At 45.2% G+C, this 23,884-nt stretch overlaps 1 protein-coding gene across 1 annotated transcript in view; it reads right to left on the bottom strand.

Moving 5' to 3' along the window:
• The window catches only part of LOC147712128 (sulfotransferase 1 family member D1-like), an 84,197-nt gene that overhangs the window by 8,104 nt on the left and 52,209 nt on the right, over window positions 1–23,884 (bottom strand). The window contains exons 5-6 of the mRNA XM_086920291.1: window positions 22,869–22,995; window positions 19,895–19,989 (exon numbers count right to left, since the gene is read on the bottom strand). Of these exons, the coding sequence (XP_086776417.1) occupies window positions 19,895–19,989; window positions 22,869–22,995 (222 nt within the window). The remainder of the gene's footprint in view (window positions 1–19,894; window positions 19,990–22,868; window positions 22,996–23,884) is intronic.

The following is a 23,884-nucleotide window of genomic DNA, read 5'->3' as shown; positions in this document are numbered from 1 at the left end:
CTGCACCAAAACATGCAGCCTGCAATGGCAGTGTGTGGGTGTTATGGTGAAGGGTCTCTAAAGGTGGTATAATATATGCTGCATCCCTTCAGAGGCCCTCTCTGGTCACAGGGCCCTTCGGACTGGGGGTACCTTTTACAACAAACTTTATGTGGCACAGAGGTTTGCCAATTGCAGAGATAAACATACAGTTTTTGGAAAAAGCACTGGTGCTGGGGCCTGGTTTGCAGGGTCCCAGCACACATGCAGTCAAGTTGACATCAGGTATCTGGTAAAAAGGTAATGAGTAACCAGGCAAAAATGGGTACTTTCCTACTGTGTTTTTCTATTTACACAGGCCTCTGCAGACAGCTCTGATGGTTTGGGAAAGAAAAGGGATCTAGCTTGGACCATATTTCAACTTTTGGAGATGGGAGCAACAGGCAATGATAGCATTTGTCTGGTTTCAGAAAGAAAGAAAATGTTTAAAATCAACTCTTGGAGATGGTAATACAGTTGATCACAAACCTTTTTTAGTTTCAGATTTATTTGTAACAAAGAAAATGTTTTCGTCTTAGGCTATCTTTAGTTCCGAGAGCTGTGTTATTTCTTTCCTTGCAGTTTGCAGATATATTATGGGCTGGACAGTTGTGTAGGAAACCAGGAAGAGCAAGACCTGAACAGAGTTGTTACATATGAAATTGAAACCAGAAATATTTTCCCAATGAACTCTATAGCCCTCTCTCCAAAAGCTGATTCATGGTCCAGGTGGAAGTACCTTTGTCTTCCCCAAGCCATCAGAGCTTTCCATGGAGGCCTGGGTAAACGGGTAAACAGAAAATCACTTACTTAAATACAATGAAATGCTTTACAACTTTGGATTCACTGGAAGCAAACACCATTAGTGTTTCACCTCCTCTGTCCTCAACAGACATGTGCAATGAGAAGGCTGTGTTTTTTTAGTGGCGGGACCAATGGAATGCAGCCCTCTTTCTCAACTCTGAGTGGTTGTTGCCAACCAAACGGTGTGAATGGGTGTTTCACAACATTGAAAGTGTTTTGGTATGACTGAGGGATGGGGAGCCTGTCATTGCTGTCAGCACTTTGCACTTTCTTGTGGGGACCACAGTCCCCACCAGGCATTGCGGCAGGCGCCGCCCACGTCCTTCCTTCCGGCCAGGAGGCACTCAAAAGGTGCTTGGGGCTCCTGCAGTAAAGTAGCCATCATTGTTGCCAGCACTTTGCACTTTCTTTGGGGGACCACAGACCCCACCAGGCTTCACCCAGGCGCTGGCCAATTCCTTCCTTCGTGCCAGGAGGTGCTCAAAAGCTGCTCCGGGCTCCCGAGGTGCAGGCCAAGGACAGGCCCATCTGCGCCAATCAGCGACAAGCCGAGGCTGGGCTGGGCCACCACTCTTTCGTCCATCCTATAACCACCATGGGTAAGCGTAAACAACCTTGCAGTTCTGATATGGGCAAATCCAAAGCTAAAATTCCCATGAATTCTGCCTCTATTCTTTTGTACCTAACTACAGCTGTAGGGGCATTAACATAAGAAATCCAAAACTCGGATGAACATTTGGGACTGAGGGAGGAACATTTAATGTTGAGTGTACCACCAGCTGACCCTCCTTTGATCGTGACTCCATGTGAGACTCCCGGAACCCCACAAACCGGGCTGTCTTGGCCAAGGGTTCGCAGGCCCCTCTAAGGGGGTCCCAGACACCAGTGGTAGGAAATCAGGGCGTGGCTGCTTTACCTTCACCGCATTTGATTGTGGCCTCAGGAAAAAAGAAAGTGAAGAAGAGAGGCACACAATCTGGTACTGTGCCGGCCGAGCTCCCTCTGTGCCATGACCGGGGATGGAGCTCATATCCTGAATTTTTTTTTCTCCCAGCTGTGTGACGAATCATGAATGACTTAATTCAATCGCACCTGAGCCACTATTCGCTACACTTATTGAGGATATCTCCAAACTTTTTGCTAAATACGGCCTCTAGCAGTTAGGGGGGGAGAAAAAAGGAGGCCGAAAGGTCAGCGCACCCTACAGATTGGCGTAGGTATCCAAGGAAAAGTTAGCCAAGTAACATTTGAGGTGTTAACGTGGCTGATAAGAATGGCAAGTACATGGGAGAACTTATCCCCCCAGATAATCAACTCCCATCTGGTCAGGACAAGATAACCACAAACAGGAGTGTAAATGGGATTTTAAATAGCTGCAGGCTACATCTGCCCCCTCCCCCCCCCCGGTAGCAGTATTAACAGGAGTACTCCCGCTCAAAGACAAAGTTACTGAATCAACCAAGGAGCTTATAAGCAAAACTAAATTCTAGTGTAAACAGCTCTCAGGTAATAGGGCCTTAGCGTCCCCCCATATTATCATAGCTGGACAGGTGGGCTGGGTGGGTATAAGGCCAAAACAAGAAGAGGGCGATTGTATTATTCTCAATTTTGACCAGATGGGTATAGCAGGGAAGCTGTTTCAGGGAGGTCCAAACCAGGGCCCAGGGGGCATTAAGGCTTTGCCACTTGGCTTTTTTTACCCACCACTAGTGGGTGTCAGGCTCATAGCCTGAGTGAGTCTGGGATCTTCGCACCAGAACCAGTAAGAGCCCGACCGATGCATAGATCAAGAACCAGGGATGGCCGACCTCTCCTGCCCAATCTGCCTATTGGTCTTATTCCACCCCTAATATAAGAGATTTAATTGGGAAGGATGTAGAGGAGAACAATCAATTATCCACAAACAGATTATTCCCTCTGAGCCAGCTGGACAATAATGACTCACTGGAGTCATCCCTCGCACAGCTGAATCATAGGTCGGTTGATCCAAGTTTTGCCATTTCTCGTCCTATTTATAGGAAAGGCGAGGGAGATAACTTGTACCTAAAGGTTCTTAGTTGGAATATAGCAGGCCTGAGAAGCAAAAGAAATGACCCTAGGTGGTCTGATTACCTGAGGGAGTATGATGTGGTGGGCTTACAAGAAACTTGGGATAGGTATAACAACTTTTGGGTGGACGGGTATAAGAGCTACTGGGATCCCCGCGGCTTGCCCCGGCAGGTAGAGCTAAGGGGGGATTAATAACTCTTATTTCCATTAAACTGCTAGGAACACATTGTATTACGGACTCTGGTGGCTGTAACTGTTTAGCAATAGATTTTCAAATTTCAAATGTATTGTGTGATTACTTAAAACCATTAAAAAAAAAGCATGTCATTCATGTATAAAAAATTATTAAAAGACAAAATGATTGGGGGGCGTGGCTTGGACGGCAATGTGGACGGTCGTCTAGGTCCACTCGCTCCGCACCCCTGAGGTGAACAAAGGCCACTACTACCCGCCAAACGTGTTCGCACAACCCCCAGAGCAGCAGTTCCAGGTAGGGGAAGACCAGGGCTGCAAGCGTGTCAAGGTTCTGCCGGACAGAATCGAGGCAAACGAAGATAACAGACTCCGAAAATCCCGAGACCCAGCTGAGGGCGACCCCAAAATGGCGACCAGCAAGTAAAGAAAGGGCGAAACCAGCGTGTCCAGAGGAGGAAGAGGGAACCGCAGGAGTAGGAAAAGAGAAGAGTGGCATACGAACACCTCCCGGCAAGCTCCCGGACGTAGCGACAGCGACTGTGAGCGAAAGCGCAGAAGAAGAGACGCCAGGAGGTGAGCGGGGGAGAGGTGAGGTGCGAGAGAGGTGCGAAGCGGAAAGCGCGGCTGCAGACTGCGGTGCAAAACGAGGAGAGGCACAGCCGTGAAAGAGCAAACGAGCGATCAACGGCGGAAAAGGCGGTGGCGCATACCTGATGATAACGAAGGATCGGGAGCGAAAGCGAAACTCCCGACACGCAAGGGGGCCGCCATTACCGGAAGAAGAACAAACGGTAAACAAGGTACGCCGGAAGTGGTGCACGCCCAACAGAGCGCACAGACTACAAACTCAGTAACTGTGATCGAAGACAAGACAGCAAGCCTTCAGGCCCGAGTAAGGGGCTAAGAAGTGGAAACCCAAGGGCGCGTGGCGGACAAAGAGGGCACAGAAAGGAAAGGCAGGAGAGCACGAAGGAAGCGCCAGCCCCAAGTCCGCAGAAGCGCACAAAGTGCCTAGAAAGCGACACAGAGGGAGGCGAAGGCAGCGCCAGAGTAAGGGGCTAAGAAGCGGAAACCCAAAGACGCTTGGCGGACAAAGAGGGCACAGAAACACAAGGCACGAGAGCACGAAGTAAGCGCTAACCCCAAGCTCGCAGAGGCAAAACAGGAGCAAAGGAGGGCACACTGGGTTTAAGGCGCATAAGCCAACAAGGCAAGGCAGAAGCTGTCTTAAGCAAGGGAAGCAGAGGCATAGCGGTGGTGGTGAAGAAGGCAAGGCACTATCCAGTGCTCGATAAGACCACAATCGCCCCAATCAACATCCCCTCAAGCGCAAGATGCAGTGCACCGCAAACTTAACGAGCAAGAGGCGTAAACAGCCGCGAACGAGACAAAGCACACGCTGGCAGGGCCTAAAGCAAAGACCAGAACAAGGCACATTAGTGAGCCTTAGTGAGCCCGGCAGATATAGATCTCAAGGAATTTACGCACCAGCATCAAAGGCAACAAGCATACCAAAGGTGGTCCAAGTAGAGGGGTGTCTAGGCAACATTCTATCAAGAAGGGGCATTGGAACAATGGCTGGTAACGAGGGGAAGACGGTGGGTGATCAAAAGAAGCCCAAAATAGACAATCAGGGACCCCCACTGAAAACCAAAGGCGAAACAGCCACCCTAGAGACCATCCTAAGAAGAATCAACGAAGGTAATGTAGTGGCGAAAGAGACGAAACTCAAAGTGGAGAACATGCAACTTGAGCTGGCGGCTATAAGAGCGGACCTTCACAAAACCAACACAAGAATGGAAGCAGCAGAAGGCCGAAAAAGCTTGGTGGAAGATGAAACAGGTGGGAACACCAAGGCCATAGCAGAACTGCAGAAAGCCACGAAAGCCATACAAAAACAGCTAGCGGAGCAGGACGACAGGGCAAGAAGAGGCAACATAAGGATCTTGGGCATACCAGAAGGGGCAGAGGACAAGGCGGGCTCGTGTGCAGCCATGCTAGAGGAGATGATCCCCAAACTCACAGGCATCACCTTCGAAAGAAGGTTCGAGGTGCAAAAGGCCTACAGAGTACCAGCAGGAAAACCAACGACAGGCAAGGGGCCAAGGGCAATAATATGCAACCCGCTGAGACTAAGCCAAACAGACGCCATTTTGCCTTTGCCAGGAAAAATCAGAACCTGACGTGGGCAGGATGCAAAATCGTGCTGACCCAGGATTACTCAAAGCCAAAGGTAGAAACAAGAAAAGGATTCCTAGCCCTCAGAGAAACCCTGCGCAAAAGAGGCGCCAACTTCAGCTTCGTTGGTCCTGCCAGGTTCAAAGTAACAGACAAATGGAAAACAATGGCTTTTGAGTGCCCAGGAGACCTAAGGCGCTACCTGCAAGGACCACCAGTGGAGGAGATAGAGGAAATTAAAAGCCCCGGGGCAGCGAAAAGAAGTGCCTCACCAGACGTGAATGGACAATCTGAATAAGACGCACTACAAACTACAAACTACAAGACAACATATCTACCTCATGATACCCAGCACAGATAAAAAGGAGCTAGAACTAGTCACACTAGCCTGGAAGTATACCCCAGCTGATACAACAAGGCACACCGGTGGATTGCGGGACTGAGAAAACGAAGCCAAGCACAGGCGCATTTCCAACGGACCATAGCACAAAAAAGGTGCAAAACCAACAGGACCAAGAAGATGCGACAGAGACGGAGAAAGACTGTGCCTTTTTCTTCAACTTCAAGGGCTATACAAAAAGAAAGAACACAAACTCTTCTTCAGGGATGATGCGGTGCAAAGGAACTTTGTCGTCGCACACCCACTCAGCAAGTAAGGGAGGGTGGGGGTAGGGAGGGGAGGGAAGGGCGGGGGGGACAGGGGAAGCTGGGGGGAGCGGGGAGCGTATAAATGGGCTTACTTTCTATTACTTTCTCTTCTCCTACTACTTCTCTCTCTATACACTCACATCTATAAGCAGCAAGCGCAGGCGTAGGGACATGGACCCACACACAACCCAGAGGCCAGAAGCACACAGAGTAGGGCCACACGGACCGCAAGATACAAGCATCATAAATGACAAACAATAACCATACTAGCATCGCGACTGACATGAAGATAGTATCCCTAAACGTCAAGGGCCTCAACAGTCCGGTGAAAAGGAGGAAGGTGCTCGAACACCTTAGGAAACTAAAGAGTGACATATATGTACTCCAGGAAACAAGATTAGAAGCAGCGGACATTAGATGCCTAGGTGCCAACTGGATAGGCGAAGTGGTGGGATCACCGGCACAGAACAAGAAGAATGGGGTATTAACAATCATCAGCAAAAACTTCAAACTAGCAGTGGTAGACTCACAAGCAGACACCCAGGGAAGAACCCTTGTGACCACCCTTAGAAGAGCGGGAGAAACAATTCATGTGGCCAACATATATGGTCCCAACACCGAAGACAAACCATTCTGGGAGGGGGTAGGAGCACAACTACACACCCTACTGCTGGGCGACCTGCTGATCGTCGCAGGGGATATGAACCAGGTTCTCGACCCAGCGATCGACAAGCACCCACACAGACCGAGACAATCAACAAACAATTCCAACATCTTGAAGAACCTATGCTCCAAACTAGGCCTGAGAGACCCATGGCGCCTAAGCAACCCAGATGCCAGAGAATATACATTCTACTCCAACCCACACAACTCATACAGCCGAATAGACTACATCCTAATGTCAGAAACACACACCCACCTCATAGACCACACGGAGATAGGACCCAGATCAATATCAGATCACTCGCACATAAGCCTAACCTATCTGGCAAGCACAACGAAAAGCCAACTCGTAGATGACGATTTGATGACAATCTACTCCACGACATCTCAGCGAAAGCTGAGATAGAGGGGGCGATAAAAGAATACATGATAATGAATGACACACCAGAGACAAACAGGGAGTTGCTATGGGACGCTCTAAAAGCCACCATCAGGGGAACAGTCATGACAGTTAAGGGCAGGATGAACAAAGAAAGGAACAAAAAAATTGAAGACCTAGAGAAAGAGATTAAAAAGCTGGAGAACAGCCACATAGCCAGAATAGAAGATAAGAACACACTCACGAGCCTGACCAAAAGGAAGTACGAACTTAACAAAATACTGAGCGAGCGAGCAGGGACCTGGATTAATAAATACAAATCCATTAACCTGTGCACTGCAAACAAAGCGGGCAAAAACCTAGCATCCTATCTAAGAGGGAAACAGAAACAGCACACGATAGGGGCCATTAAAGATCGACATAGCAAGGCTCAGACTGCAAACAAAGACATCCTAGAGGTCTTCAGAGACTTCTACGAGGGACTGTATACCAAAGATGAAACGCTAAAGGACGATGGGGGCAAAGAACTGTTAGGAAGCATATCCACACCCACACTATCAGACCAGGAACGCGACATCCTCGAGCTGACCATAACGGAGGATGAGATAGGGAAAGCCACGTCAAGCCTTAAGGACAACATGGCACCGGGGCCAGATGGCTTCACGGCCGGGTTCTACAAGCAGTCCCTGCACATTCTCAAACCTACAATGAAAGAGGTATTCACGGAATGTGTCCAGAATGGACGCATGACACATTCAATGGCTGAGGCAAACATAATAGTTATACCAAAGGAAGGGAAGGATACAACAGAGGCAAAGAATTTTAGACCGAACTCCCTCATAAATGTAGACTGCAAGATCTACGCAAAAATACTAGCTAATAGACTGAACGCATACCTACCTAAGCTTATACACAACTCCCAAGTAGGCGACCTCAAAAACCGCATGTCCCATGGCAATACGAGACTACTATGCCACATAATTAACCACTCCTCCTGAAGTAGTAACGCAGCAGTCATAATAGCCCTAGTCGCTGAGAAAGCTTTCGATAGAGTATCATGGCCATTTTTAGATCAATGCATGGGGAAATTCGGGTTAGGACCAAACTATAGGAAGATGGTGATGACCTTATACAACAACCCCAAATCGTGGGTGGTAGTTAACGAAGGCAGATCGAATATACTCAACCTAGGTAGGGGAACGAGACAAGGTTGCCCACTATCACCAGCCCTATTCCTACTAGCCATAGAACCGCTCCTGGCGATGATTAGAACGAACGAAGACATAGTAGGGATACCAATAGGGGGAGAAACCTTCAAGTTAGCGGCCTACGCGGACGATGTACTAATAGTCACAGAAGACCCAGAAAGATCCATCAAAGCACTGACTGACACTATAGAAAAATATGCCCAGGTCTCGGGGTACAAACTCAACAAGGACAAATCAGAGTGCAAACCGTTAAAAATCCACACAACAAGAACGGTATTAGGAACGTCCGGACTAACATGGCAACAGAAGCCCATAAAATATTTGGGCATCCTCTTTGAGAGAGACCTAAGAACCACACTGGAACATAACGAACAAGCAACAATCCAGAAAATTAAGGATAAAGTAGAAGGGTGGTCCCCCAAATTCACAACATGGTGGGGAAGAGTAGAAGCGATAAAAATGATGCTCACACCGATGGTTAACTATATGCTGAGCATGCTTCCAATTATTAACACAGAAGACTTCCACAAGAGACTGGACAAGATACTGAACAATTTCTTGTGGAGAGGGAAAAACCCCGGAATAAGCCTACACAAGCACAGGCTCTCAAAAGATCAGGGCGGGCTGAATATAACAAATTTCAAATGATTCCAGGTAGCGTGCATAGCCAGACAGGGGCTCCACTGGCTTGACCCAAGACAGGAATACACCCCCGCATGGCTAACACTTGAGCGAGGACTATTAAAAGGCATGAACCCCATCACCCTCCTCATCGCCACCTGACACCCAGCAGTCAAGGACAACCCCGTCCTGAAGAACACAAAAATAGCGCTTCTGAGTGTCGACAAACTACTGACAACAAGTATCAGGAAAAGCCAATTTGAGTCCATCTGGCACAACCCCACACTAAGATACAGGGATAAGGTTCTCGACATGCACGAATGGTATAGGCATGGCATTTCCACCGCCCATGACCTTCAGAAACAGGGCACGCACACAACCTTTGACACCCTCAAGGAAGCTCACAACCTACAAAGCATAGAACTCTACAACTTTCTGAAAATCAAGGTAGCAATCAGGAAGGCAAACCTCAACAGTCTGACACCATCGCTCATACAACTTGCCGCCAATCTCAACACACTAGGACACCAAGTGGCACACTTATACAAAGCCCGTCGCCCCAAAAGCACCAAACTCAACGACAAGGTCACGAATTTCTGGGGAACTTTAGCAGGGAGGGAGCTAAGTGAGGCCGAGAAGGCAGAGCTATGGAGATCCACCTCTAGGAAAAAGATAACAGCAACGCTAAACCAGACCAAATATTGGCTAGTGCACAAGGTATACTGGACACCGGCCCGCCTGGCCTCCATGGGGATCCGAGAGAGTGATGCATACTGGAATTGTGACAAAGGGAAGGGGGACCTAGAACACCTACTCTTCAACTGTCCTAAGATCAGGGAATTCTGGGACAGAATTGGAACACTTATCAATGAGATCACAGGAGTAGCCATACACATAGATTTTCCAAGTCTAGTCCTAGGTTTCGTATCCCCATCAATCACAACGACAGAAGATCGTGACCTCATTGACCTATTGCTGACGGCTGCAGTCAAAATAGTCCTAAGTAATTGGAAGGACACCTCGAAAGCTGCGCCCCAGGCATGGCTCAACTGGATCACCTTCCTAAGGGGGGCAGATAACATCACAGCGAAACACTCACCGAAAACTCACAGGCAGTCGAACATGTGGAGGCCCCTAGACCTCTACCCATCATCGCATATACCCCCATAGGCGCAGATTCTAGCCAACCAACGAAGTGGCACACCTTGCGGATCCATGTGCTTACAAAAGGAAAATAGCATGCAATGCTCCTCTCCTCTTTCATTTTCGACTTCTATCCTGTTCTATCCTCTCTATCCTCCGGGGCGTGGGACAAGGGCACCAACCAAGCATCACGAAGGGGGCGGCAGACGACAACGACAAGCAGAACTTGAAAGACTGGCAATCGAACTATCGCAAGGACACGGAAGGCCGATGGCCAAACCCCTCCCCGGGCGTCTTTTTCTCCCCCTTTGTCTTCCCTCTTCCTCCACCCATGTATATTCCATGCTCCATGTAAATATATATTTTTTATACAATAAAAAATTACAGAAATCAAAAAGACAAAATGATTACTGTAAAAGAACAATAATCTTACAAAAAAATGGAGTATGTTTAAAATAACCGACTATTGATTAATTGCCTATGATGGACAAAGCCTTAGTTGACAAAACCACTGTAGCGTTGCTTTTAACGCCTTCCATGCTCATGACGAGCTGAGCTCGTCATGAGGCACAGTGGAGCTGTGCTGATGACGAGCTGAGCTCATCATGAACAATGGAGCTCCATAATATTCAGCACAGGAGGGGAAAATGCGCAGCAGCGATGTGGAGGGGAACGGCCAGACATACATTTTCAAGAAGCCATATTGAAAAGTGTAAACAGCAAGTATTAGGCAAGAAACAATGTTCATGTAAACTATACTGGATAATCAGGAGATCATGAGTTGATTGTAGGGCAAAGTAGCAGTGCAGCCAAAGGGAGGGAGATTGGTGGCCTTGTTTTTCTCCAGCAATTTGGCCGCTCTGGTGACAAATTTGGTGAACCAAATGTTCAACTGCGTATTAAATGAGGACAAGGCCGCTAATATAGCCTGTCTACATGTGCGAGCTCAAAGTTTATTCCATTTGTCCTGATATAAGGTCCTTCTGTCGGTGAACAGTACAGGACACACGCAGGCTATATGGTCCATTGTTTTAGGTGATAGCCACATTCCCTACATTCGGTGCTAACACTAGGGTGCTGCCATTCAGGTAAATGCTCTAAAAAAGGCCATTCTCCCAACCTTAGGGCCATAAACTTTAACTTTCAAAAAAGTGCAAACATGCTTGATAAATAAGATGATTCAACCCCCGGTGTTTGAAGTCAGAGATGGCCGTCCAAGCACTTTTCCTTCTGGACAGTGTTGCCCTTTCTGAAAGAAAAGACCACAGCTGGACACTTCTCTTAATAACAGACTTTAACGCCGGCTGTGATGGAATTGTTCCCCTGTATTCCTTGACGCTGAGTAGCTGCAAGGAATGGTCCAGATGGTGCCGATGTTTTTGGCTAGATTGGCTGGTCAATGTTTCATTCCAAAGTCTAGCCTCCAGGCTACCCTCTTAGGAGTTGCGCAGTCTGTTGCAGAGCTTGATATACGTGCCGGCCTCAACACCATGATGGTCTTGTAGGCCGAGTTCAAGTCTAACTTGAGCTGGCAATGAGGATTTTGGCAGATACCATGCTCGTTTAAAAATTTTAGTGGTTAATTTATTAAGTGGAATAGCAATGTTTAGCAATAGAAATAACGCCTGCTCATGCGCCAAAATTATTAATTGTTAAATTTTACAACCCTGCTGAAAGCAGTTTCATGAATAGACATTTATGTAACTTAAAATGTGTTTTAGAGGTTCATAGGGAGAAGGAAACCACTTTTTATTCGATAATAATCATAGGCGACTTTAACATACATCTATGCACAATGAATTGCCACAGATTTATTGGGTCCTGAAAACTGTTTTAGCTTGCACTTTGAGCACACACAGCAAGGGGGGGTCCTCGAGGACCTACTGGCTGAATTTGAACTCGTACAACCATGCATAAACCCAGGAGACCTCAGGATTCCTACATTCAAGGGGAGAATTTTGCAGATTTGCGGTCCGCAAATTCGCACGAAATTGCCCAGAAAATCAGCTAGTTCGCGAAAAATCTGCGAACTCGCGGATTTGCATGAATGAATGATTCTACTGGCAAAAAGTAAGTGCTAGCTCGTTGGGTAAATGTATAGTGCTTTTACAACACTGCAGCTGCGAAAGGGCCGGAAGAGTGACCATGTGTGTGTTACTATGCCATCGCGCCGAAGGGCGCAGGGGTCCCTTGAGTGAGCTGTCTATCATAGTGGATAAATGGCAGGAAGACGGTGCACACCGCTAGTGTGTGGGCAGGACGAAACGGGCGAGACTTCTATGCGAGTTCCCATGCTTCTTGTGTGTATAAAAGGTCAGAGACCGATCAGAGCAGCAGATGAGGAGAAATAAGCTCCTAGTCACAGGATCTGCACAGGGATTGCGTTCGTGAAAGTCAAGGATGCAAAGGCCTCCATCCAGCATCACAGCTAATTTTCAACTGTAGATATGGGGAGAAAGCGCACCTGCCCAGCCTCGACAAAGCTTACAATTTGTTTTGGGCTGATGAAATACTCAATTGGAGTACTTTCTACTGGCTAATTAGTAAGTGCTATCTCGATGGGTAAATGTATATTGCTTTTCCTACATTACAGCTGCGTAAAGTGCCTGAAGAGTTGCCTCCAGTGACCATGTGTGTGTTACTATGCCATCGCGCCGCAGGGCGCACGGGTCCCTTGAGTGAGCTGTCCATCATAGTGGGTAAATGGAGGGATGACGGTGCACACCGCTAGTGTGGGGGCAGGACCAACCGGGGGGGACTTCTATGGGAGTTCACATGCCTCTTGTGTGTATAAAAGGTCAGAGACCGATCAGAGCAACAGATGAGGAGAAATAAGCTCCTAGTCACAGGAACTGCACGGGGATTGCGGGGATTGCGGTTGTGAAAGTCAAGGATGCAAAGGCCTCCATCCAGCATCACTGCTAATTTTTGACGGAGATATGTGGAGAAAGCGCACCTGCCCAGCCTCAACAAAGCTCACGATTGTTTTTGGGCTGATGAAATACTCAACTGGAGTACTTTCTATTGGCTAATCAGTAAGTGCTATCTCGTTGGGTAAATGTATAGTGCTTTTCCTACACTACAGCTGCTTAAAGTGCCAGAAGAGTTGTCTCCAGTGAGCATGTGTGTGTTACTATGCCATCGAGCCGAAGGGTGCAGGGGTCCCTTGAGTGAGCTGTCCATAGTGGGTAAACAGCGGGAAGACGGTGCACCCTGCTAATGTGTGGGCGGGGCCAAACGGGCAGGGCTTCTATGCAAGTTCACATGCCTTTTATCTGTATAAAAGGTCAGAGACCGATTAGAGCAGCAGATGAGGAGAAAGAAGCTCCTGGACACAGGAACTGCACGGGGATTGCGCCTGTGAAAGTGAAGGATGCAAAGGCCTTTATCCAGCATCACAGCAAATTTTCGACTGTAGATATGGGTAGAAAGCACACCTGCCCAGCCTCGACAAAGCTCACGATTGTTTCTGGGCTGATGAATGCCTTACTGAATTTGAGCTTCAACTCGGGCACCTGCTTTATTTATATATTTAAGTGCTTCCTGCTGAGGTTACATTTTTGTGACAGGAGCATTGTGCCAGAATGAATCCTACCCTGCATGAAGATGCCAGCCACCATTTAAAAAAAAAATCCACCCGCGAGCGGATTTGCGGATTTTTTGGCAATTTCGCGAGATTCGCGGATCGCAAAATTGCTGAAAATCCGCAAATTCCTCGAGCGAAAAGTAGTTTCTGCCCATATTTACTCAATAATTAACTACATCTTCATTTCCCAGGTCTGCAAACTCAGGTGGTTTCCTATAATGCGCTGTGGTCCCACTTTAGTAACCACAACCTTTTCCACTTTATATTGGGCGGGGGTATGGGACTAGTGGACAAACCTGGGGAAACCTCCATTGGTAAATGTCTAAAGCTAACAGACCAGGGTTGTAAGTAGCAGCCCGTAGTGGGAGTGCTGCTGGGTGCTGAGGTGGGGCAGGAGAGGGGCAGGTTCGGGGGTAGTAAAGTAAGGATTACGGCCGCGTGCATCAAAATTAGTTGTATTTATTTATATGTTTACTGACTTTTAATCGGCCTTAATCCGTAGTTTACTACCCCCTACCCAGCCCCTATCCCTCCTCACATCAGCGCCCAGCAGCACTCCCACTATAGGCCCCTACTGAGGGTTGTAGGATGAAATGGAAAAGGCTGTCCCAGGCCTTTTTCTCCAAGATCTACGGGATACCATTAATGAGGATATTGGGGTTTGACTTTTGTACCAAGATGGGGGTTGAAACCCTCTTAGTCTTTGAAAGGGTTTATGAACAGGTGGCAAGAGGTCTTATACACCCAATAAGAAACCGCAAGGAAATAGGCAAGAGGTGGTTCGATTGCAAATGCACCGAAGCCCACCAAAAGCTTTTTTTTGCTTTAAAACAAGTACCTCAAGATAAACACCAAATAGCGACACTTAGAAAGACATATAAGCAGGTCCTAGAAATCCACAAAACCGAAATTAAATAAGAAGCCTGGAATTATTTACTTTCAGTGGATGTGCTTAAGAACAGCGCCAGGTTCTGGGAGATTATAAATAAACCATTTTTTATGGAATTAGTAACTCCCCGTTGGAATGTAATATAACTGAGGATCAATGGTTCACTCATTATAAACATATGATGACCAGGGAGACCTGGGAACCCCAAGTACCCCCTCACCTAGTATGGATACATACAGTCTGGTTTTTAACAAAGAGGAAGTAGGGTTGGCAATCGTGCAGATGTCTAGTAATAAGGCCCCAGGCCTGATGGTGTTCCGGCTAATCTATATAAAATGAATGAGACACTCTGGGCAAAAATTTTAACCAATGTTTTTAATACGATAAGTCAGCATGGTTTCCCGAAGTCATGGTCCCAATCTATTATTATACCGGTATTTAAAATGGGCCAGAGAGATGATCTGCGATGTTGCAGGCCCATATCCCTGATTGTTCCCTCAGTGAAGGTCTTAGGGAAAGTCATTCTCAGCAAACTAACAGAATGGTTGGAAGAGAGTGGCGCACTGTCAAATCTTCAGTATGGTTTAAGGAAGAGAAGGAGCATAATCAATCAGTGCTTAAACCTGCAGTTGTTAGTTGGGAAATACACTGCCGCCAAGCCAGTGACATTACATCTGGCCTTTATGGTCCTGTCCTAGGCCTTCGATCGAGTCAATAGATTCAGATTATGGGTTTTACTAATTGACATGGTAATTGACCGTTGTATAGTACATTTTTTGGCAGACCTGCATAGGGATCTCTCTGCGAGGGTGAGATTTGACCAGAGGGGTAACTGTACTGAGAATGTCGTAATGGAAGAGGTGTAAGACAGGGTTGCATTTTAGCTCCCCTTCTTTTTACTTTATACATAAACAACCTTGACACCTCGCTGTGCTCAGCCTGCCAAGCTATCCCTCAAGCGGGAGTTTGTTCAATCCGTCCTCTTTTATATGCAGATGATGCGGTTCTACTAGCACACACAGCACTGGGGCTCCAGAGTCTTCTGGACTCTTTTGCGGATTTCATGAGATCCCTGGATTTAAGTGTTAATGGGCCCGATGTGGGTGCCCTAATACCGGTCGGAAACGGCCGAATTCGGCCGTTTCCGACCGGTATTAAGGTTTTCTGATGTAGGGCATGCATTTACAGAATCGGTATTTTACCGATTCTGTATTTACCGATTCGGTAAAATTACCGAATCGGTAAATACAGACTCTGTAAAATACCGATTCTGTAAATGCAGATGTAGCTGGCACATGTCAGAGTGCCACAGGGCTTTAAGAATCGGTATTTTGCCACCCAATCTAATTGGGTGGTAAAATACCGAATACAGGTGTGCATGCACATCTGTGCATGCACACCTGTGCAATGTGAAACACAGACATGCCCTTAGGGCATGTCTGTGTGCCACATGGCACACAAGTCCGGAATTTGGGTGCAAGAGGGTGTCAAAGTGACACCCCCTGCACCCTTGCAAAAATCGGTATTTACCGAATCGGTAAATACCGTTTCGGTAATGACCATTGATTCCTATGGGCTGCAATGCCCATTGGAATCAATGGGCTTTACCGATTCGGTATTTACAGAATTGGTAAATACCGAATCTTAACGATTCGGTATTTACCGAATCTGAAATACCTACATATCCCCCCTTCTAATTTACCACTTCTTAAATACCGAATCGGTATGATTCGGTATTTTAGAAGTGGTAAATTAGAATTACCTACATCGGGCCCAATATTTCTAAATCGCATACTATGGTCACAGGCCAGAATCCCAAAAAAGTTTAAAACATTCCACTGCGAAGGAACTGTATTAACAAGGGTGACCTCATTTACATACTTATGGGTACTGTTTGATGGGAGGGCATCTTGGGTACCGCAAAAGAAAGCAAAAAAGCATGCCATGGTAAGATCAATAGTATCTCTCCTTGGTTTTGCACAGAGACTCTGGGCTAAGCCATTGAAGCTATACTCAATATTTACAGATCTAAATGTATTGCCATTGATAAGTATGGGTCTGAAATCTGTGGCTACAAGGCAGTAGAAGGATTACAAATAGTGTAAAACACGTTTTTCAGGAACTTACTCTCAGTTCCACAATCCACTCCCTCATATGTCATTCACCAAGAATTAGTCACTGGCTTTGTTTCTGACCTGATAAGACTGGCTCCACTCGTAAGCTGGATAATGATTTGGATTAATTCAGAATTGAGGATGAATCAAGAGATTGCCCCAGATTGTCTATACTTGGATATAATCAATTGCATACTGTGGTTACAGTATGTAAAGACCGTAACAAAGAAATTAGGGCGCCCGATCTCTTTGAGTCTCCAAACAATGTCAGGGAAGAGGATCTACCCTGGGTTAAAAAGCATTTTTTAAACATGTTGTACACTGAGAGAGAGGCAAATGAGATAATGAAACCCATGGTACAAGCCTATCTTTTGCTGAAAACATCTCCATTGATAGAAACATATTTGAAAGTTGTAACATAGCCATATCACCGCTTTCTATTAACCAGATTCAGATTTAATCTTTTGCACTATATGTTGGCGAAACCGCAGAGTTATAGAAAGGTGAAAGATTTAGGACATTGCACATGTGATAACTTCTCCACCCAAGACACCATATGCACTTTATCATGTTTTGTGACCACTTTCATGAAATTCGCAGAAAGATTTTAGTGCCTATTTTAAAGGGAAAGGGTTTTATTCAGGTACTGCCTGCATTAGTGTACCTACAGATGCTGAGTAACACATGGGAGATTTTTTTTATGTTGCCAGTTTTTTAGTTGCTGATGTTAGGGAAAGGAAAAGAAGGACCATCATGCCAAGTCATGTTGCAGCTCTTTTATAATCATGTTGATCTGTGTTTTTAAATGAATGCCGCTTTAAATGAGGTTTGAATGTTTGATTGTCCGTTGTGCTCTAGAAAAATCTCAAAGACATCTTGAATAGATTGTTTTATTGATTAAATCTAAAGGCCGAAGTCCATCTTTAATGAACTCTATGAAGCTGGAGATGAAATGTTTATATGGTGACTAAGATAATTTTCATATGTCTCTTGTATATTTTTTTGTGGTGTAGTATATGAGGGTTGTTTTGTACTTTTATGGTTTTTATTAACCGAATAAAGTGGGTTTGACCGCCTGACTGAGGGATGATTAAGGATAAGTAGGGATGATGAATGAGAAGTAGGGATGAGAAGTATGTGTCTTAGAAGAGAAGTAGGGCTGAGAACTAAGGATGAAGGCTGAGAAGTGAGGACGATGGGTGGGAAGTAGGGATTATGGCAGAGAAGTAGGGTTGATGGATGAGAAGTTGGAATAAGAAGCAGTGATTATTGTCTTACAATTAGGGATGATGGATGAGAAGTAGGAATGAGAATGAGAAGTATGAATAAGAAGCAGGGGTGTGGAGTAGGGATGATGGATGAGAATAGGGTTGATGGATGAGAAGTATGTATGAGAAGCAGGGATTATGGATGGGAATTTGGGATGATGGATGAGAAGTAGGAATGGTCAATGCAAATTAGGAATAAGAAGCAGGGATGGGAAGTAGGGATGGTGGATGACAAGTAGGAATGAGAAGTAAGGATGATAGATGAGAAGTAGAGCTGGTGGATGAGATGTAGAGATGAGAAGCAGGGATGAGAAGTTAGGATGATGGCTGAGAAGCAGGGATGGTGGATGAGAAGTAGAGGTAAGAAGAAGGGTGAAGGATAAGCAGTAGGGATGATGGATAACAAATAGGCATAATGGATGAGAGGTAGGGATGATGGGAGACAAGTAGGGATAATTGATGCAATGTAGGGATGAGAAGTAGGGATGATGGATGCGAAGTAGTGATGATGAATGAGAAGTAGGGATGATGGGAGAGAAGTAGAAATTGTTGTTGAGAAATACGGATGATGGATGAGAAATAGGGATAAGAAGTAGGGATGAGAAGTGAGGAATGAGGATGTCCTGAAATGGATGCATAAGAACAGCAGCTGTCCTGCCTTCCCTCTCTTAATCTTCTCAGCCCTGAATCTTCAGCTCCAGCCATTGGATGCAGAACACTGGGATCTGCACCTGAGCACCACCAGCATCAGGAGAGAGTGTGCCATCCAGCAGGGACCAGGACCTATAACAGGTCCTACAGAGGAAATCATGCAACACGTTTCATCAGGTGCTACAGATAGCACTTTCGCTTCATGCATCCGATTGAGGCAGACAGACCCGACTTTAGTGGAGGAAGTGTTTGTAGGTATAGAGAAAACAGCTACAACAATTCTAATTTACAAGGCAATTTCCAAAGGTATGTTCCATGTGGCAGTCTCACAAGGTCATCTTTCGATCAGGTGGGGGGGGGGGGGGGGGCATACACCAAAGACATTTAAAAGAAAAGTACAATTAAGTCAATTTAATCATTTCAAGACATGATCTACGTTAGTTGGGAGGTCCTTTTGTGCCCTTCTGTTGTCCAGCTGGGGCGAGAGGCTGAGTCCTTTGTGCGATTCTGACTAGCCTTAACCACAGTAGGTACTTATGTTTGGCAACATACAGTGAGCTATGACATATTGTCTCGAATGTAGAGAAGTGAATAAATATATATATTTAAGATTCTGCTGTTAGAGTTCTGCATCGGCTGATTCGTTATTTGAGGTAATATGGATCTTCAGACTAAATGCATTATATATGTGACTTTTGGCAGGGCTGAGTGTACTTTTCAGATGTGAAATAGACCCTTTGGAATACATTAGAAGCACCTCCTAGGAGGTGCAGTGATACACTAAACAGCCAATACCATTAAGTGATAGGTGTATACTATTTCAGATGATGACTGACGGGGCTGACCTAAAGCCTATTCTCTGCACATTGGGTTCAATTCATCTTTCAGACAGCCATGCTGTCAAGACACACCTAATTAGAAGTGAAGAGAATTGGTGTGTAAGGGAAGATGGCACAGAAGAAGTAGACAGTAGGATGGAAGTGGGCATAATAATATGTAAAAGATTCTAGGAGGGGGAGTGAAAGACTTAATAGCAGATTTCAATTAGGAGCATGTATGGAACCAAGCTCTGAATTGCCGTCAGAGAGGATGAAAGTTGACTTGGTGGGCATTTATTTTTTCCTATGGGTTGAAATTTATGGTAATGTCATGCTGGCTTGTGTATTCATCATAAGTAGAATGGGAGTGGCCCGCTGGACAATTGGGATTGAGTTCCATATATGAGTGGAGCAAGATCTGTCAGATGCCAAGCTCTCTCCATTTTTCAGTGACACTAGGGCTGTTGTTGGGAAATATCACAATTTCTAGTAGACTAGACTTCCACTGTTCATGAGTTTCTTTCATGGCACCTAAACTATACTCTAATATACTGAAATAGTCTCTCTTATTTCCTTGAATGAGTCAGAAAACCTCTGCATTAAAATCTCACTGGTGTCTTAAGTAGGATTCAAGATGACAGCTTTTCTCCTGCAGCACTTACCTCCTTCATATCCTCATAGAACAGGAAGAGTATAGGGTGGTCGCTGGCCTTCTCCCACCAGCCTTTCACATGGTCGTACCAGGAGCCATATGCTACTAGTTTTTAAGGTAAGGTGGCAGTTAGAATATTAACAATGCTATCACTAGCACAAACGAAGCATACAATAAGAATACATGACAGTGACAACGACTCATAATTACATTTGGGGTGAAGATGAAACACAATAAAAAAATTTAACAAAGGCAAGCAAGGGTTTAGGGAATTTGGCAAAACACCCAACTGGCCAGCACTTCCAATAGCCTTGCAGGACTGAGTCCTCCTTTTACTAATACTATTGTTATAACGTAATTGGCATAGTGGAGAATCTGATCTAATTCAGCACAGATTTTCGTAAGTTTCAGGCGTTTGTAAATACACCGTCTAGGCAATGCCCTCTGTCAAGAATCTGAACACACCCCCTACCCATGTAACAGCGGCCCCAGGAGTAACTCACATTCAGGATACAGATCATAAGGGGCAGGAAGAGACAAACTGGAACTATTATGGTAAAGTGGCAACACAAATCAGACTAAGCAAAAGGAGAAGCAAGAAGCACGGGAATGTAAGTAGACAAGAAATATGCAAATATAACGTAAGGTCGAAGTGCTCTTAAAGAGTAACATTTTGATTCCACAGGTCCTTGAATATGAATACAACTAGCCCAACATCTATAATGTTTTTATTGACTTTAGAGCTACTTCAAAAGGATAGATTTGACCGGAAATGTGGGACCCTATTGTTGATTGCTAGCCTACCTGAACCAAAATGTGACTCCAAATATTTTGCTTACACACATGCAAAGCCTTATATTGGCACCACGGCTAAATAGCAGCATGGCCGCCCCTGGATTTTCACGTTAACCACCAAAGATTTTCAAAGGAGAAAGGTTTTTTTCCGGTTATAGGTTCCTTACATAGGCAAGGGCATTACAATTTTTTATAAGGTATAAGATTGACTCGGTAATAGCCTTCTCAGTCTCCCTGGAGCCTACACACTACATTGTCAAAACCTGCCATCTGATCCTAAATACCACCTCCAGGAGTCTCTCTTGTTGATGTGGGACAGGTGAGCTCAGCTGCCTCCATATGCTAAAATGCAATTAACAGAATTGTGTAGGGGATTTCAATTCTCACCGTCCATGCCCTGTAGTGAGAGATATGGAAAACTGGAAGGTGATGCTGGATTCACCTGCCACGTTGGTGATGGTGGAGGAGGCCATCCAATTATTACATCATTAGTCATCCAAAAGGATGTGGGAAGCACACTGGCAGCAGCAGAAGAGGTCAGACTATGGCGTATGGACAGTACATAAACAACAGTGGAAACGGTCAGCCAGCAGCACGCACCCTGTATGAGACCAGTAACGGTAGGGTCAAAAGGCAAAGAGATGCATCGACTAATATTAAATACTCACTACAGCAATACGTGTTAGGTTTTTCCGATGGTGGCACAGTGGGAGGGGGCAGTTTATCACACACAGTGTGTGTGATAAACTGCTGTGTGTGAATTGAATAGGTCAGGCTACTATAGTGTATTGGCATGTGGGCAACAGTGGCGGTGTCAGCTGGTAGAGCATGGGTGGTACATGGGCTGGTGAGGGTAGAGGCAGCCATAAGCACAATTAGTAAATGGCAGAAGTGATGGGGAAGATTTGTAATACATAAGCAGTCATGGAAGGCTTGCATTACATGTTCAGTTCTTTCACATACATGGAGAGGGATGTTTGTCTATATCAAGTGTTCAGTTTACGACTACTTAGTCAAAATGTGCTTCCTTACTATCTGCTGGTGACAGTAAATGCTAACATCAATAGTTTCAAGTTTATTTATTTATGATTTTGGAACTCATATGAGATCCACATAAAAGAATTAACAAATTTAATACGGTGACATATAATCAAGAGCACAATACAACGAGAAATAGACGGTTTAAACATAAAGTAGACATTTGAAACCTTCTAGTATATCGCTAAGAAACATTAAAAAAAATATACAATTTAAAACAGAACATTTCATTTGGAGGGTTGTGAATAGCATCAAGGAAAGTAGTAGCTGAAAGAATACTCAATTGAAGACAAATAGGTTTTAACCACTTATGCCTATGCACCATTAGGGCCGGGCACACGAAGATAACATGATGCATATCCTGAGTATTGATATTACAGAAGTCACATAACGATGAGGAGCCATACCATCTGGACATTAGAGAGTTCAAAGGAAGTAAATCCTGCCTCAATAAAAACAGTAAACGCCGGACTCCGTAAGGGAGATTCCAAACAACATATAGTTGGGCTTTCCTCATTAGACAAGAGTCTATGGCTGGAGTAATGCCTTTCTTAGCTATACAAGCCTCCCTATCCAATCTAAAACCTAATTCCCAGGAGGCCAACTTCAGGGTAGATTTCAGCTGATATGCCGATAGAGTGAATAGAACTGATTCATCTAATTGCAAAAGATCGGCAGCAATTCTAAAATTCTTTACAATGAGCGAGTATTCATTAAAATTTCCCATTAACTCAGTTTTTATAAGATACCTTAAAGTGCCAGGATCTCCCTTTGCCAGGTTATAAACCCAGCACACTATTCCCGATAAGCCTTGAACCCAGCTACTACGTAAGCTGAATTCCTGTCTAAGTGCGGCTGTTGAGCTTGCTGTATTGACTGACGCTAGACTACGTAGAATTTTGCCTTCCGTTATATTCATGAAGCTCCAACTTTTCATGTCAACTATTTCCATGCCATGATGCTGGAATTTTTGCTCGATATACCTCCAGCAATGTCGCATAGTGCCTTCTACCAGTAGCCTTATAGAATGAAATCAAACTCTTCCCTTGGGTAATAGCTTTCCGTGTGTTATTAGCTATGATGCTAACATCAATGGATTCTATGTGCGAGCGCTAAGATCCTTCTACACAGTCCCCTGCTTAGCTTCTCACCGTCTCCAGCTATAAACTTTTCCAGGTACTCTGGCCATGTGCCAGGCTCTGGATTCCGTTTCGCCATCTTGTAGAAATGGAAGTAGGACACAGCTGAATCCTTAGCGTTGCGTGCCACATAGATTATCTGTGGCATTTTGAGAGAGGAGAAGAACATAAGGTTAGGAGCACTCTGAACATGTTATATGTACATTAGTAGAAGCCAGAAAATTACAAAACCAGACAGACATTTCTTCCTAAATACTGAACGTGCACTAGGTCGACATTAAAGCCTCCCCCCCCCCCCCACTTCTTAGTAGTTTTCTTTCTTTGTCCTGTTTTTACATGGATACCTACAGTTTGCAGGTCTCCGTGGGTTAATTATATATGGAAAAGTGGTCAGGTGGTCAGATGGGCGAGCAGGGTCCCTATCCTTTAGATTAATCTATATTTAATGTAACATTTGTCTAATTTGACGTATCTTCCCTTATACCACTGTAAATTCTAGCTTTCAATAATGTGGGATTTTTAGCTCCAATTCTTGGTAATAGAAATTGTATATGCTAAATTATCGCATATTTTTGCTGCTCATGTATCAATAGCTGGAGGTGAATTTTACCAATCTCTCCAGCATCCCACAGCACCTAGAGATCTACTTGCAAGTTGACCTTGTGGAAGTTCCATGCTGGTGGCATTGAATAGATACAATGCAGTAGCGCATGTATGCTTCCTAATCAACTAAAAATAGTATTTTCTTTTGTCCTACGAAGCAACCGGAGGGCAAACGTGTGAGGGCTCCCCCTTGCTTAATAAACTCTAGTGCATTAAATGGAATAAAACACCCTAAAATTGGTATGGGCAAGCAGGCTGGCTGATTGCTGGTGAGAGATACTGAAAACCGGGGATCTGATTTCAGGCCTACGGGATGCAAGTACGGGGGGGGGGGGGGGGGGCGAAGCTTTATATGAAATATTTTAAAACAAAAATATGTAGCTGCAAGCCAATTAAAGGTAATACGATTAGGAATTTTTATTAAA

The sequence above is a fragment of the Lissotriton vulgaris genome, chromosome 5 (genome assembly GCF_964263255.1).
Source record: "Lissotriton vulgaris chromosome 5, aLisVul1.2, whole genome shotgun sequence".
Classification (NCBI taxonomy): domain Eukaryota; kingdom Metazoa; phylum Chordata; class Amphibia; order Caudata; family Salamandridae; genus Lissotriton; species Lissotriton vulgaris.
The sequence above is the reverse complement of the archived record's forward strand: the minus strand, read 5'-3'. Positions and strand labels throughout refer to the sequence as shown.